This window comes from Megachile rotundata, chromosome 11, assembly GCF_050947335.1.
Source record: "Megachile rotundata isolate GNS110a chromosome 11, iyMegRotu1, whole genome shotgun sequence".
Taxonomy (NCBI): Eukaryota; Metazoa; Arthropoda; class Insecta; order Hymenoptera; family Megachilidae; genus Megachile; species Megachile rotundata.
In genome coordinates, this window is record NC_134993.1 from 13676816 (window position 1) to 13692928 (window position 16113).

A 16113-nucleotide genomic window follows, 5' to 3' on the forward strand; every position below is an offset into this window, starting at 1 on the left:
AGTTAATGTGACCAAATATCGTTGTTCTGAATGTGTTTCTTTCAATATAAATTTAAATTGTAAATATCTTCTTATTCAGATTATATTAAAATTGCATGCAGCTTATAAATTAGTAATTTGTACAATGACACTTATGACCAAGATGATAATTATTAAGTGTACTTTTATTGTACACAAAGTATTCACTGTGTTATCTCCTCTATTCTTTATATGTTTATTTGTTGTAAAATATACTAAACAATTTTATTATTTCTAATCACATTTAAACACAATCGATATTGAGGAGTTATCACAGTTCTTTTGATTCGTGGAATTAATTCTTTGTCAGTATTTCTTTGTAATATATGAAGTTAGAGGATGTAGAATGTACTGCAACCCGTAAATCCATAATTACTGGCAATTTATTTAAATTTTAAATTACTCCATAGTGATAAGAATACTACTAATAAGCTAAGTGCAATGTGTTCCACATGTATTTAAGTAAAAAGTGACTGCTTTGGTGTGCGCCTTGAAAATAATGAAATGCAAGACCCAAAGCTTGAAAAAAGGAATCTTTTATGTAATATAATTCTAACAACAATTATATGAAGTTATAGAAACTTCAAAGTTTTCTGTGGTAAATATAGTTTGCCAAATGAAGATATTAGGTACTGCATGACCATTAACATGTATAAACAAGAGACAGGATGGTATAAAATGAGAAGAAGAATAACAATTATTCATTTTGTTATACAAAATTGTAAAACGTTATTTCATTGAAAAAAAATGCAATAACAAATGTCTTCAATTTTTTACTTAACAGATTTAAATATAACAGTGAAAACCCAAAAATTGAATGGAAACTGTATCAATGTGGTGTCTGATTTACACGAAAAGTTCATGTATTTTTCCAAGCATTGTACATTACTCTATAAATATTAATTATATAAATTATAAATAGTAACCGGAGTATATATTATATTAATTACTACAATTACTGTAACATTGAAGCATCACAAATTGTAGGTGATGCCTTATTATTATTAATAAATCATTTCAAATAACATCAAAAAATAAAATTAATTTCTTTTATTACTTAACACAATAAAAATATCTCACGTTTTTTAATTTATTGCCATTGTATATTACAAAATAGAATGATTTTCTATTGTTTACATGAAAAAATTATATATTTTACACTTCTTCATTTTCAAACAGTAAAAATTATTGTGTCAATAAAAAGTACCTAAATTTTATTGTATTAATAAGTATGGATTTTCATAGCTGTAATTGTAAAAATGTAACTATTACAGAAGGAATATTTGGAGAAATATGGGATGGTAAACTACTCAGTCATTTTGTTCATTTCATAATAATAATTAATGATAAATTACAATAATTAGAAAATAAAGAAGAACCGATGTTCATGGATTCTATACCAAAAATAGTAAAGTCATATACTATGCTAAATGCTAATCGTATGGAAGTTATTCTTATTACTTGGGGTGCTACAATTGTATCTTTAAAATGTCCAGATAAATATGGCCATTCTGCTGATGTTGTTCTTGGTTTTGATGACCTGAAGGGTATGGTATAACTTCATGCATATATCATTTATAAATTAAGTCAATTTTTGTTGAAGTATACTTAAATCTTATAGGATACATGAACCCGATAACAAATCCCTTTATTGGATGTATATTAGGAAGATGTGCAAATCGTATCAAAGATGGACATATTACTATCAGAGGCAAAGATTATGAATTAACAAAAAACGATTATAATGGAAGACACCATTTGCATGGAGGAGTAAATTCATTAGTAGCATTATCCACACATATGTAAATAATAAACCATTTCCATGTTATTGTTAGACAAATGGATTTGGTCGTAAAGTATGGGATTCATACATTGCTGGATGCTCAGTTGTTATGAGTTATTTAAGTGAAGATGGAGAAGAAGGCTATCCAGGTGCAGTGTTAACTACACTAAGATTTAAATTAACATCAGATAATAAATTGAGTATAAGTATGAGAGCAACAACTTCCAAACCAACAATAGTAAACTTATCACATGGTTCCATGTTTAATTTAGCTGGACATGTAAGTAATGATATGCTTAAAAGTATGTACTTAAATAAGTATACAAAATTTATCAGAATGCTGGAGAAAACGAACTAAAAAAACATAAAGTATTATTGAACTGTGATCGTTGGACATTTGCGGATTATACAGATCCAGTTCCTACAGGTGCTATACGTGGTGTAGCTGGTACTGTTATGGATTTCCGAATACCAAGAGTTTTAAAAGATTATATGGAAAAGGTATTGAACCATTATATATTACCATGTTCTTAATAATATTTAACACATAAATAATTAATAGGTACCACCTGGAGAAGGCTATGATCACAATTTATGTGTTACAAGAAATGAACAATCTGGTAGTTTATTTGTTGCTAAAGTTTGGCATGTAAAAACTGGACGGTATATATATAAATTACATTGTACACGTTATATTTAATACAATTTCTTAAATGTATCACTTATAGCGTTTTAGAAATTTATTCGGATCAACGTGGAGTACAGTTTTATACCGGAGGACATCTACCACCTCGCATTATTACAGAATTTACAGAGACTTATGATTTATTAAAAGATGTAAATATATACTAAATGTTTTTCTGTCATTTAGATAAGTTATATCTAAATTTATGAATATATCCATTTTATTATAGAGTAGTGAAGATGTTGAAGAATATAATGAAAGTTATCAAAGTGATGAAAATGATGAGGAAGAAACAAAAGTTGAAAGACAATATAAAAAAATAATAGCTGTACCTAAAAAATTGGAATTTCTTTTGGGAAAACACGGAAGTCGTTATAAAAAATTTTGTGCTTTTAGCATACAACCGCAAAACTACCCCAATGCAACTCATTATGTAGGTATAAATATTAGATACATAATTAAAATGTTTTATTCAATTAACGTATAAACTTCATTCTTTCTAGTCACATTTCCCATGTTCTATATTATACCCTGGTCAAATTTACTGCCATGACTTAACATATAAATTTGAAGTATGTCTTGCAAATTATATGTAATATGTTCACAACTTTATATTTGTAATTACTTGTTAAATTCTAAAAAACTATAATGTTATCTATTGTTATGTAATGTGTAAAAATATTTTTAATAAAAAAGTGTCTTCATACAATTAATACAGTAGTAACTATTTGCTATTTTTGTACTTCTTTCTTTTTTTTACTAAAAAATTTAGCCATAGCTCCAATCATACTACCAAAATTATTATGAATTATTAATGCACGTTGAATCCATTGAGGTAACGCTTTCGTTTTATTAGAATAACGTTTATCTAATAATATTACTGTTGAATAATCATTAATATGTCGAATTGCTCGTCCAATGCACTGATTGACTGCCTTCATACATGAATTTTCATATAAATTTTGACCAGCATCTGCCTTCTATTGAACAAAAAATATGAAATTCAATTTGTATTGTATCAAGCAGCTCAATTTATTATAATAATAAACAAAATATATACGTACAACATTTTCATTTAAGTATTTCATTTTTTCTTGGAGTTCTGGTGATTTAATATTTGGGTAAGGCATTCCTACCACAATGATACACCTTCCTAAATTATCAGAAAAATTTAATCCTTCGCTTAATTTTCCACCTACTACACTAAACAACAATGAACCATTTTGTGGACTTCGTGGTTTTTCTATATGAGCTGCATATTGTTCCAAAATTTCATTTACCTGGAATTTGTAATTTATTAAAAACTTTTATGTTGAACTTATGAGTAAATAAATAGAATACCTGAGAAGTTGATTTGGGTTCCCGAAAAACATGTTTCTTTGCAGAAATTTTTGTTATGATACCAGATTTTTCTAAGTGTTTATATACCAGTTCCTCAAAATTATAAGAGGGTAAAAATACTACAATACCAGCAGGTACAATATTACATACATTTAATAATGCTCTTCCTAATTCATCCATCTGAAATATATCATTGATGTTTTATTCTATTCTTCTAATTATTTTAAAATTGTTCATATTGTAATATATACCAATTTTATATTTTGTCGATTTTGATAATTAAATTCAAATTCAACACCAGTTGGACCATGAGTTGCAATTGAGCATATTATATTTTCTTTAGGTACTACATGATCGCATGAAAATGTAACAATTCTTTCAGGTGCAGCACCTGCTGCTATAAATAATTGTTCTGTAAATTCATTCATTGGTGCCATTGTTCCACCAGCTAATATTACAGCTCTAGAGTCTTGAACTATTGATAATTATAAGTTAATTACTGAATAACTAAATCATTAAAGGTGGTACCTGTATATTTAAATTTATGAGTTTACCAATATCATGAAAGTGTGCTGCTGGATTCAATAAAAAAAATTTTATAATACTTTGTCCAAGAGTTGCACCAGGGATAACAAATATGCGTCCGTCAGTACATCTATTTTGTAAAGATTCTAAGAAGCTTATTATTAATAACAGAGGATTATTTGATTGTTCTTCCTCCACTACAGCTGCAACTGTATCTGTGGTACATTCTGAACTTTTGGTTTTAATTGAATGTAAGAAATGCTTAATACCAGATGTTTTTTCATCAGGTTTACAAACTTTTATTTTAGTATCATACTGTTCTACAAAGCTCTGCAATTTATGACTCAATCGAGAATGTTTAATAAATTTTAACAACTCAAATATATTTATTGTATCAATTTCTGTTTTTATTTCAAATTCTTCGATTTTATAGGACTTTGAAATTGTTTCTGCACTTATACTATCATCAGGAGTTGATTTTGTAGTAGCACCAAAAATAGTTAAAAGTTTTTTCAAACAAAAACTTAATTGATTTAAGTATAAAAGATTTTTTGCAGAAAATAAAGTTTGGAACCTAAAATTCATATCTTCGTTACTTTTAGAATAGTATATCGTCAAGTTATTTGAATATTCATTACCTTTTCAGATATTGCGAAAGTTGACTATGACAATGCAATAAATTTCTGCCTGTAATCATAACACTGTGCATTCTTTCAATAGCTTCAAGCAAATTATGTGCTTCATCAATTATTAGTATATTTCCTTTTAAATTAATTCCTGAACTAATTCTAGTATTTTTATGAAGTACAGAATTATATGGTACTAATATTAATTGACCAGTTGGTACAGCTTTTCTTGCTGCATAATAAGCACAAGTCTTATAGTCCTCCCCTTTTTGTACAATCTCTTCAATATCTTGAATCTCTATTAATGTTTCTCCTATCAGTAAGTCTTGATTTCCTGGCATAAAAGGGCAACTAGTTGCTACCTTCTTTCTTTTAACATCTTTTTCATCTTTTACAGTTGCTTTCTTTTTTTGTAATTGTAAACACTGTTCATTAATCAAATTTTGATGTTTTAGTTTCCTTACATTTTTATTGATACAATAATTTTGCCTGAAATTTTGTACATGAATTAGTTTACAGAATATATAAATTTTATTTAAAGGAATAAATCATGAACTACCTAGATGCCAATGGAACAACAGATACATTTTTTGAATAAGGACTTTTTTTAAGTTCTCTTATGAATTGTGATAATTGTGAATGGGTTCTGGAACAGAAAAAGATTTTAGTGTTTTCAAAGGTTTCTTCTTCACTGTCTTCATCTTCTGAATTTTCTGAATGCTGCATTATATCTTCTAACAGTAGTTCCTCTTCTATAATAGTGTCTTTATTATCTTCATCAACTGGTGCATTCTTTTCTGTTTGAGTTTCTGTTTGAGTTTTTCCTTGATTTGGTTTACTAGGACCAAATCTTTTCTTTTTCTTATCCACATTTTTAACTGTTTCTTTTAGACCATTCTTTTTACGTTCATATTGTAGAATACTATTTAACTTTGTCTGAAGAATTTGTTTTTCGCTATTTAACTGTATTTGTTCAGTTTGCACAGAAAACCAATTGGTGGATGAGTTAGTACACTTTTTTATTTTTTCTTCAAAATCAGAAATCGCTTTTGTCAACTGGTTCTTTTGAAACTCTTCATGATCTAAAAGCCATTTTAGAGCACCACAAATAATTGACATGGATTTACCGGTACCTGTTGGACTCTCAAAGATTCCTAACTTAGCATTTTCCAAACAATTATACAATTCTTTCATAAATTGAACTTGTATAGAATAGGGAGGAAAAGGAAAAGGGAATTCTTCAGTAGTTTGCATACTGAGTATTAATTATTTAAAATTATATTAACTACTTGTTTGACAATATCAGACATATCACAATTGTTGTGTTTGGATTACTTAAATGTCATTGACTTTTAAATTCAAACGAACACAATCGAACAAGGCATGTGAAGTTAGTAAATGCTGAAATAGTTCAGAAATGTGTCCAACTTCTCGTGTATACAAAATTTCATTCAATGAGAGGTTATCCTCACCATTCAATGAAATAGGTTCATTCTGCGCATATGAGTTACGATTGGTTTTAGTGGAGTTCGTATCCAACAGCAACTGACATGCGTGTTGTAGCTTTTATGGCATCTGTATATACCCAGGGATCCTTTATTTTTTAATTCATTTTTTACAAAGTATGACCATAGTCATAAAGAGGTGAAGGATATAAAGACTTGAAAATTTAAGAATTTTTTAAGTTTGGAAATTTTGTGTTGGTCGAATATTGCTACTGTCAAGGTTACTATACATCACTTCTTTTTATTCATATATATTTGTTCACCATATATGAAGCCAAAAGAGAGTAGAGTAGAGGGGGACTGTTTGATAGTGGGGAACATATTGAAGTTAGCCGCGGTGCGTGAACTATTTATGTTCTCTTGTTGAATGAATATTGATACATGCTCAAAAGAATGGACTTGATAAAACAACTAAAGGTATGTAACACGTAAAAGTATTAAATACAACAAAAAATAGGTAATTCGATAAAAAGAATAATGTATAATATTAAATTGTAGGTTATGATATAACGTGAAATGAACATACACCGATAACAAGTATACCGAAAAGAATCACGTGCTTCGTGAAAGGAAAATTATTAAACATGATTATCCGGAAAAGAATTTGGCCTCGTACTCTAAGTGATTTCTTTTCTATGGTTTTTATACTGACAATCGTGCCTCTGTTATATTGGTTCGAATTATGGGTAGTATTACCAGCAATATATGAATACCCCACACTTTTATACATTTTACATTTCTCTTTTGGGAATTTTATCATGTTAAATATAGTTGGAAATTTCACATATACAGTTTTCTGTGATACCAGCACTAGGAGAGATATTATGCCAATAAGTGCTGCAAATACTAAAGATGGTTGGAGATTATGCGCCTCGTGTGAAACACTTGCACCTCCACGTTCTTGGCATTGCTCAATTTGTGATGTTTGCATTTTAAAGAGGGACCACCATTGTATTTTTACCGGGTGTTGTGTTGGTCATTATAATCACCGATACTTTATAATGTTTCTTTTGTATTTATTTATAGCAACAATGTATAGTTTTTATTACAATAACTTCTTTATTTGGAATAGGATACATTTTGAATTTCCAATGTCAATTATAAAAATTGTTTTTCCTTTAGCAATATTTGTTTTTGGATTTGATGGCTCTATCGATCAATTTTACTTACTTTTGTACATTGTATCTACAGTAGGAATGTTGTTCACAGGAGTTTTATGCACTTATCATATTTGTTTAATATTGAACGGGAATGTAGCTAATGAAAGTAATAAAAAGATACATATGTATGATTTAGGTTGGAAACAAAACATAAAAGAAGTATTAGGTGAACGATGGTATCTAGCTTTGCTACTTCCTTATGTGAAATCTCAGTTACCACATAATGGTGTAGTGTGGGATACGTTAAGTTCATGGCAATATACCAATTCTAAAACTAAATAATTACCAATTGTATATTTCTCTATAAAATAAATATATACATACAATATACACAAATGCATTACAGAAATAAAACAAAATTTTATTAAAGTTCATTGAAATATATATATTGTTTATTAAACTTATTATCATCTGTTGTACGAATTTCATTAATTTTTGTCTTTCACTGTCCCTTATTATTTACAAAGATACAAATTTAAATACATACATATTAATCAGGTCATATTTATTATTCATCATTAAACAAGTTATATAAACATGAAGAATTATTACAAAAGATATGTTTTAGCATGTCACTGAAAGGATTAAATCTTAATATGTACAAAGAAAGCTTAATTTAATTAAAAACAAGTGTGAAATTTTCACATACAAGAGACTTCATCACTGTCAATATTTAGTTTCAATAAATATTATACATAATGCATTGTACATTGATAAGACTAGTTTAAAATCATTATTAACACAGGATATTTTACAATAGCCTTAAATATCTGTAATGTATATTTTCTATTTTGCAATAGTCTTAAATTACAATATTTATATTGAGCTTTAAAACTTTCTATCTATAAGCAAATATTAAATTATGGAAAGATTACAGCAAAAGAATGAATAAATTTTACATACTAAACTTAAATAATTGTCACCATGTATTCTTTACTCTAATAGTTAAAGTATACAATGTTTATATCAAAGCAAAATAAATATGTGCCACTATATTCTACATGAAACAACTACAGTCAACATGGTTTAAAAAAAAAAACAGATAAAACTATGTATCAATGCTATGTTTGTGTATAAAAAAAGATGAGATATATTAAAAAAAGAGACATAAAATATGTACAATACATTAACGAGCACAGTTATGTCTTCATCAATTTCTTGTTTGTTGTCTTATAAATTTTTTACGAGTTCCAATCAAGAAAAATAAAATTTATACTTTGCCAAGTAGACTGATGTAAGCTCTTTTTCTGTATGTTCTTTTTACCGCAAATTTTATGCAAACTAATATAAGTATAACAGCAGATGCAATATATAAAACAACACAAATACTTATATCAAAAATTGTGAAATCCCATCCAATCTTCTTGTTGCTCGTATATTTACTAAGCACCAGTCTTTCTTGTCTTATCTTCATTTTACTACCAGTATTTTTATTCTGTTCAACTGAACCATAATAATTTATTCCTTTGTAACTATATTTTGCCGTGAGATATTTCAAAACATTTTCTTCATTCCAAGAAGTACCATTATCAAATCTGCAATTTGGGCAATGTTCAATTATGGGGTACTGAACTTTTTTATGTTTCGGATCTTCCGTAGCATCGCCTGCTAATCTTGCATTTACTTCATTATGTGCTGACCATAGCCATAAAATACTCTCATTGTCATTAGAAACATCAAATATTTTATTTTTGGTAGCCATCTGTACAAAATGTTGTGAGCAATCAGCACATCCAAAGAAGTATTTTATATAACCATACATTGCTTCTAATATCTTTCTTGGTTCATGTTCAGTGCTCTTTCTTATAATAGCATAATTAACTGTTAACATATGGAACATTGTCCAAAGACCACATGGATATCCACGATATCCTTCTTTACTCCCTTTGCATCCAACCCATTGTGAAGGACCAGAATATATTGGAGACATTTCTTCTTCTATAGATTTTATTATCTGGCTAAATTCTTCTCCTGATATATTGTCTCTTTTTTTAACAACATCATAAATTGTTTCCAGAAAGATGTTGCCATGTCTTAGAGGAAAATATTCAGCTAATACATTTAAATACTTTTTTAATGCATCCATTTTTTCGCCCTTTATTGTTTTATGTAATGGAATTTCATGACTAATGGAATATCTTATAGTATTTTCTAAATCTAGTTGATACAGATAGTCATTAGTAATCTCTGTGCTCTGCGGTTTTGTTGTTACTTGTAAGTGTTTTGAATTATTGGTTTGTGGATTACGATTTTCAAATTCCATTGAATGACTCTTTGTAGAGCTTATTTCATCTATATTTTCACCTTTAGAAGCCACGAATTCTTTGATAGTATTATATATACCATCTCTTGTGGCTACTTTAATTTTGAGAAACTTCTGTGTCTCATTACGACTGAAAACTATCAAACTTGGAAAATTGGTAATCTTATTTGTTTCACAGAGTAATTCATTATCAGACAATACCCTTCTTATTTGTATTGTTGTAATTTTATGCATATCTAATATTACTTCTGCACCCAAATGTGAATCTGTCTTTTCAAACAATAGAAAGTAATATTTCACAGTATTTGGCACCCATTTCCAAATATTTGTTATTTCATAATTTCTATAATATAATATAAATAATTAATCCCATTTGTAAGAAACAAAATAGATACAATATGTAAGTTCATATACCTATATGGTGTAATGTTAGGCCATGAAGTTCCCCGTCCTTCTTGTTGTTCTTTTACCAACAAATCAGTTAAATTATGTCTAAACTCTTCAACACTATCAAATTTTGCCATTGTCAAACCTAATGACGATGGATTTGCATTTACAGAGAAGTATTTAATCAGTGGATAATACATAACTTCATATTCACGACAAATTTGATTATTCTCATCTGCTGCACAATCTATTGCAGCGATTACTACAATATCTCTCCATCCTTAAAAAAAATGATTAAAGTTTTTGCATGATCAACAAGTTTTAAGTTTCAAATTGAACATATAAAGTATATTAATTATCAAACATTATGACATATACAAACTTATTATTTATGACACACTTATAATTTGCTTACATTAAGATAAGTACATTAGTAAGTAAATACTTCTGATAAGTATACAAATATAGACAAAACCAATAACCTATCAAAGATAAATGTAAATATGCAAGTGATAACACCATTCATTGAAGATAAGTATATATATAAAAATGCAAATATGTGATAATAGTAGCTTTCTTTATGTACTTATTACATTTTCTAATAATAAAAAAGTTTTACTTACCGTAAATATCATTAGCAATATCTTTCCATAAAGGTGCAAATCGGACACAATAACCGCACCAACTATTATAAAATTCAACTAACCAACCTTTTGTGTCACCATAGATAGAGGATTTAAGATTAGTAACGTTTAAAATAACTACATTATCACTGGCATTGTATAATCCTTGGGTCGGAATTTGACTTTCATAGGATCTTTTTGATACTGCTGCATTGCAACTCACAATTATTGTACCAATTAACCATAATCTCAATAACAAATCAACACCAAAACGTTCCATATTTCCTTCTCTCGAACGCATCTCTGCTCGAGTAGATACAAAACTTCACATTTTTATGAAGGCGCTTTCAACACGACATCTGTTCATAAGGTCGGTTTCCATGAACAATTTGAAAAAGGTACTCTTTCTAATTTATTAACATACTTCAAAAATTAAATGAAATGTACTCTAAATTCTAGAATCTCTTACTGTAACGTATAATGTTAATATACTTCAAAAACTGACACAAGTTAAAAATTTTATATGACACGTATAACGTTAATCAAAATCAGTTTTATTACCAAGAGAATTTTCAAGTAATTAAAATTATAACAAAGTTCAAGTATTTACATAAAATTAAACAGATTATGATAGTTCTTAAAAATTTATTAATAATGAAAAAGGTTTTTTAATGATAAATTTCAAATATATAGTCATTTATATCAAAAACACTGTTTATTAGTAGTTTCAATATGAATGACCGCTGCTTATACCTATACAAAATGAAAACAATAGGATGACACCCTTAAGGATATATAAGGAGGTTATGGGATGGTGGAGGGAATAGGGATAAAGGTATATATGTTTATTTTATTTTATAAACACCTAATTACGGATATGCCATTTAACCAAATCAACTGATAAAGAATATGATCGGTATAAACCTTGGAGCACCTTACGCTCTTCCCTACTCATAAAAGATTTCGATGCTTCTTGAACATTTTCGGAAACGTTCGACCAGTTTCACCCCCAACCACTGGCTTGTCCAGGTCGGGGGCCTGACGATCAACGATTTCGTACTGTCTTGAGGCTTGCTTTTTACAGAGTGCTTGCAGTTCTTCTAGGCTTGAGACTTCTCAGCCGGTAATGAATGTGATTCGGATCATATTCTTTGTCACAAGCGCGAAAAACCTTTGGATCTTCGAAATTCGAGCAAGACAAACATCTTCAGATATCTTGTCTTCAACTTTTCAAAACTTTCATTTTTTCAGAGTGAAACTTCAAACTTCCCTCTATCATCCAATACCTCTTGATTCAAAACCTTATAAACAAACAAACAGGTTAGAGAACTTACTTCTATTTTTAATTTTATTTTTGTTTTGTTTCGTTCTTTCTGTGTGTAATGTGTTTCTTTTTTTTCATATAAACATTTAGAAATACCATAGTCTCCAGATTCATATCACGTTTTTCCAGTGATATTTACTGTCCAAACGGCTGGAATACAACTTCTTTTCAGCAAATAATCAAATTGTCAAAGAAAGATGCAAATTAAATTATATTCCAACCTTCACATATCAACGTCATACTGTTACAATACAATAAACCTTATCTTCATAAAAATTTGTTAGGAAGCAATAAAAACATTATGAAAATAAGGTTTCTTATGTCCATTCTAACCTTACTGTTTCATGCAAAGAATATGCTACACCCTTCGCATATTAAATGATCTCATTAATTGATATTGTACAATATCGTAATTTAAATGCCATATATTAATTGCATATGATGCAGAATTAGGTAAGGTAAGAATAGTAGTAAGAATGTAGCGTTTGCATTTTTTGACCCGGTACAATATTGTTAGAAGAAATTTGAGGTCAAAGGGTCAAGTCACACAAATGGTCTCCCAAACACCTGGCCTCTCGCATCACACTCGTGTCACTTAATATCGACCTGAAATTCATTAAGCAACAAAAACTATGATTGTTTGACCCATGTTACGGGTTACACTTAGTTACTACCGTACGATTTATTGGATGCATTCCTTGATGCTCCTGCCTTCCATTCTTGCTAATTTAACTACTTATTTGTACTTAAACATTTTGCTTCAACTAAATATAAGCGGTCTACGAAAATATGAATCCAAATTAACTTTTGGTATAAATGATTATACCCATAAATTTTAGAACCACTTACAGCTTCAATTACAAAAGCTACTAACTTGTATATCATCTGTACATTGTATACAAGTGATACTTAATGACTTCCCATTTAATTCTTTTACGTGAATTTAATCTATATATATTTACTGTTGATGACCTTGTGAATCATAACAATGTATTAGTATATTTTTATATATAAAGTTATTTTAATGTTCCTGTATTTTTTAAATTGTAGATAGAATGAAAATAAGTTTAATACATGTTACATGATACATATTTATACATTGTGTCGTAATATTATGTGCTTTGCAAAGACAAAAAATAAACAGGAAAACTAAAAGAAAAGGTTTTAGCGAATTATACAATATCAAATCAATGAGCTTTTATTTCTACATTCTGCGTGTATGCATTTAGGTTGATCGTATGTTATGTGACAGAAGTATTATTTCAAAGGAGACACATATCCATGTAGACTGCTTATATTAGGTTTTGTAAAAGAACTAAAAGCAAACTTACGCGGAGAATAGGAACGCGATCTGGATCTGTCATAGCGCGAACGTCGACGACTGTAGTATGGACTGGGCGAACGTCGGTAACTTCCTCTGTAACTACTTCTTTTTAAAAATAAAATAATTACAATTCTACTACTTTCTAAGACTAAATGATTGTATTGTAAAAACATGCATGACCAAGTATTCCTAGTCATGGCTGATATGTACAAGATATTGAGGCTGATTAACTTACTCTCTACGTCTAGGACCATCCCAGCCTCTGTCGTGCAAATGTGTAGGTTTTCCCATGTAAATTCCGGGCGTAGGCGTATGAGCTCGCTGTGTGATTGAGAAGGCCACCCTTATTCTTCGGCCGTCTATTTCCATTCCTGTACATTGTTCCCTTGCAACTTTAGCATCTTCAGCTGATTCAAAATATACAAAGCAGAATCCTCTGGAACGTCCAGTCTGGAACACAAAAGTTCACATTACCTCTCACAAAATAAACAAGATAAATATTACTTTATTATACTATCATCTGTCTTCATATATGTAACCAGAGGCCTTTAACTTTTCACGTAACCTTGATGCATGAATGTTCTAAATCTCTGGCACCTTATTCTACCCCTTTTAAAATAATACTTAAAGGGTTACATTATGATTTCATTAACATCATCCAAATAATATGACAAATATTTAAGTTTATATTGGGTAAATGTTTAATTACCTTTGCATCAAATACAACTTGCACTCGTTCGACGGGTCCGTGTTTGGAAAAGATGTGATATATTTGCTGTTCAGTAGTGAAAATAGAAAGTCCAAATACACCTAAGCATCGAGAGGGATTAGGATTGTCCCTGTTACCAACATGGCGTCGTCTAGAAGACATTGGACTGCGAGAGTGTGAACGATAAATATTCCTATCACGTTCGCGGGAATAACGTGAGCGAGAGTATGAACGAGATCTGCTTCGAGAGTATCGTCCACCCCTGTAAGGAGTACGACTACGACTGCGACTACTACCACGATGACCTGCACTAGCGTACTTGCTACTGCGATATGACTTCCTTCCTCTGGATACAGAACGACTTCTTGATCTGGAATATTCTTTCACTGGCCGATGAGATTCTTTGCGTTCACGCGATTTGCGTGATCTTGAATGTGAACGTGAATCTCTTAATCCTCCATCTGCTGTTCGTGGTCTCCGAGGACTTGCACTGCGACTACCGCTTCTCTGGAAAAACAAAATATATTAAAATATACATAATTTATGGTGTAATACAATGCTGAATGGGCAGTGAACATATATTAAACATTTACAAGTTGACTACATGCAAAACTGATTAATCCTTTCACACTAAACGGATTTTGTGTTCCAAGAAATGCTTAAAAAAATTCTGGTGTTAAAAATTGTTGAGAAACACATAAACCTTTGTTCAATTCGAATTATTCATAATGAAATGTATAAAATTCTATGTGAAAGGATTAATGTGTATGAAATACAATAAATTGTTTTCAAATACACTTTAGTTAAGCCTAAAATGCTTAACCTTCTAGTCTGCAGTCAAGACATTGTATTTACATTAACAAATATATCTTGAAAAGTTAAAAATGTAATAATACATTTCAAATTGATTATATGAATTATCCAATGTCAAAATGTAAAATATGTTATTAAAATTATGATATAAATGTAAAATACAGATGAACGTTTATGGATCGATAATGGCTGTAGTTCGCCGCATATCCTTACGGTTGCAAACTATCTAAAATTATACATAAAATTCTTATTTCAGTAAGTAGAATATGGAAATTACCTCGATGTCACTCATTACGAAAGTTCTAATATAAACAAATTTAACGAAATGCTTTAAAAATCAATGAAATGTTTCAAATAATACGATGCAGCGTCAGTGTGTAGTAATGGCGTACAATCCTTCGACCGTTTCAGCGGGTAACAACCGGAAATGATGATTCTAGGTATACAAATGCGAAATGCGCCAACATCCGGTGTTGCCAAGACACGGTGGTTTCTATTGAAAATGGCGATTCATTTAATGAAATGGCGCCAGTTTAAACACAAAAGAATGTTTTTAACACTTTAAAAATTTTATATAACTAAGCAAGCAAAATATATTGCAATTTAACTTATTAATTTTACATATATATTCTATTTTTATTTAGGATCATTTTGCTCAGACTAACAGTTTCAATGAAATGCGTTAAACAACTGAACAATGTAGTCTACTTTGTTTTGAAAAAGATTTCCAAAAATTCTGAACGCTTAAATTTTTAAATTTTCAAATTTCTAAGGGTCTAAATTTAAAAATTCACCACTGAAAATTATTGAACAGTGGTACTTCTTTCTATTACGCTGCTATTTTTTTTAAAGGAAGTTTACCACGCTCATCATTGCATGTTTTAAGTATCCAATATGAGACATGTTATTGAAATCAATGAACAGATGTTATTTGTGATTCAGGCTTCAATAAACAATTTATATTTGATTTGAATTATAATGAAGAAAACTCGTTTCCATAAAACCGCCAGTAATGCACCTGCGCAGA

The 16113-nt window shown here is 29.5% G+C and overlaps 5 protein-coding genes across 14 annotated transcripts; 2 read left to right on the plus strand and 3 right to left on the minus strand.

Moving 5' to 3' along the window:
* The first annotated feature begins 1122 nt into the window (after positions 1-1122).
* On the plus strand, positions 1123-3130 carry LOC100875930 (galactose mutarotase). 2 transcript variants are annotated; one of them, XM_076537136.1, is made up of 10 exons: positions 1123-1221; positions 1293-1319; positions 1383-1565; positions 1640-1788; positions 1854-2081; positions 2138-2302; positions 2364-2464; positions 2530-2638; positions 2716-2919; positions 2990-3130. In XM_076537136.1, exons 1-10 carry the CDS (start codon positions 1137-1139, stop codon positions 3080-3082), a joined length of 1344 nt encoding a protein of 447 aa, XP_076393251.1. In that variant the 5' UTR covers positions 1123-1136; the 3' UTR covers positions 3083-3130. The 2 variants fall into 2 exon arrangements, with proteins under 2 accessions (XP_076393251.1, XP_003700589.2); XM_003700541.3 differs by having other exon boundaries at positions 1203-1319.
* Positions 2524-6476, minus strand: LOC100881191 (ATP-dependent DNA helicase DDX11). Of its 2 annotated transcripts, none has more exons than XM_003700585.3 (7): positions 5538-6450; positions 4991-5467; positions 4382-4926; positions 4079-4302; positions 3828-4007; positions 3551-3766; positions 2524-3466 (listed from the first exon to the last, which is right to left on the minus strand). In XM_003700585.3, exons 1-7 carry the CDS (start codon positions 6230-6232, stop codon positions 3218-3220), a joined length of 2586 nt encoding a protein of 861 aa, XP_003700633.2. In that variant the 5' UTR covers positions 6233-6450; the 3' UTR covers positions 2524-3217. The 2 variants fall into 2 exon arrangements, 1 of the variants encoding a protein (XP_003700633.2); XR_001095007.2 differs by having other exon boundaries at positions 3327-3466; positions 3551-3639; positions 5538-6476.
* Positions 6477-6761: 285 nt separating this feature from the next.
* Positions 6762-8047, plus strand: LOC143265382 (putative palmitoyltransferase ZDHHC24). Its single transcript, XM_076537142.1, has 2 exons — positions 6762-6900; positions 6982-8047. Exon 2 carries the CDS (start codon positions 7068-7070, stop codon positions 7923-7925), a length of 858 nt encoding a protein of 285 aa, XP_076393257.1. The 5' UTR covers positions 6762-6900; positions 6982-7067; the 3' UTR covers positions 7926-8047.
* Positions 8048-8731: 684 nt separating this feature from the next.
* On the minus strand, positions 8732-11332 carry LOC100875818 (Quiescin sulfhydryl oxidase 1). The gene is made up of 3 exons (XM_003700540.3): positions 10917-11332; positions 10321-10573; positions 8732-10249 (listed from the first exon to the last, which is right to left on the minus strand). The coding sequence occupies exons 1-3, from the start codon at positions 11215-11217 to the stop codon at positions 8854-8856; spliced, it is 1950 nt and encodes a 649-aa protein (XP_003700588.3). The 5' UTR covers positions 11218-11332; the 3' UTR covers positions 8732-8853.
* Positions 11333-11612: 280 nt separating this feature from the next.
* On the minus strand, positions 11613-15522 carry tra2 (transformer 2). 8 transcript variants are annotated; one of them, XM_076537138.1, is made up of 5 exons: positions 15364-15522; positions 14274-14780; positions 13800-14014; positions 13572-13657; positions 11613-12217 (listed from the first exon to the last, which is right to left on the minus strand). In XM_076537138.1, exons 1-5 carry the CDS (start codon positions 15376-15378, stop codon positions 12192-12194), a joined length of 849 nt encoding a protein of 282 aa, XP_076393253.1. In that variant the 5' UTR covers positions 15379-15522; the 3' UTR covers positions 11613-12191. The 8 variants fall into 8 exon arrangements, with proteins under 8 accessions (XP_076393253.1, XP_076393255.1, XP_076393252.1 ...); XM_076537140.1 differs by having other exon boundaries at positions 11613-12846; XM_076537137.1 differs by having other exon boundaries at positions 13572-13666.
* Positions 15523-16113: the final 591 nt, after the last annotated feature.

Excerpts from the sequence above, each read along its gene's own strand:
- LOC100875930 (XM_076537136.1), top strand. The coding sequence starts at position 1,137 with ATGATTTTCTATTGTTTACATGAAAAAATTATATATTTTACACTTCTT. Across the intron at positions 1,789-1,853 it reads GACACCATTTGCATGGAGGA|ACAAATGGATTTGGTCGTAA; the intron begins GTAAATTCATTA and ends TGTTATTGTTAG. Across the intron at positions 2,303-2,363 it reads TAAAAGATTATATGGAAAAG|GTACCACCTGGAGAAGGCTA; the intron begins GTATTGAACCAT and ends AATAATTAATAG.
- LOC100881191 (XM_003700585.3), bottom strand. The coding sequence starts at position 6,232 with ATGCAAACTACTGAAGAATTCCCTTTTCCTTTTCCTCCCTATTCTATA. Across the intron at positions 3,767-3,827 it reads AACCCAAATCAACTTCTCAG|GTAAATGAAATTTTGGAACA; the intron begins GTATTCTATTTA and ends TACAAATTCCAG. Across the intron at positions 3,467-3,550 it reads AATACTTAAATGAAAATGTT|AAGGCAGATGCTGGTCAAAA; the intron begins GTACGTATATAT and ends TTTGTTCAATAG.
- LOC143265382 (XM_076537142.1), top strand. The coding sequence starts at position 7,068 with ATGATTATCCGGAAAAGAATTTGGCCTCGTACTCTAAGTGATTTCTTT.
- LOC100875818 (XM_003700540.3), bottom strand. The coding sequence starts at position 11,217 with ATGCGTTCGAGAGAAGGAAATATGGAACGTTTTGGTGTTGATTTGTTA. Across the intron at positions 10,574-10,916 it reads TATTGCTAATGATATTTACG|GATGGAGAGATATTGTAGTA; the intron begins GTAAGTAAAACT and ends ATTTTTTTTAAG. Across the intron at positions 10,250-10,320 it reads CCTAACATTACACCATATAG|AAATTATGAAATAACAAATA; the intron begins GTATATGAACTT and ends ATTATATTATAG.
- tra2 (XM_003700583.3), bottom strand. Across the intron at positions 14,015-14,273 it reads AAGTTGTATTTGATGCAAAG|ACTGGACGTTCCAGAGGATT; the intron begins GTAATTAAACAT and ends TTTGTGTTCCAG. Across the intron at positions 13,667-13,799 it reads GATGGTCCTAGACGTAGAGA|TAGTTACAGAGGAAGTTACC; the intron begins GTAAGTTAATCA and ends TTTAAAAAGAAG.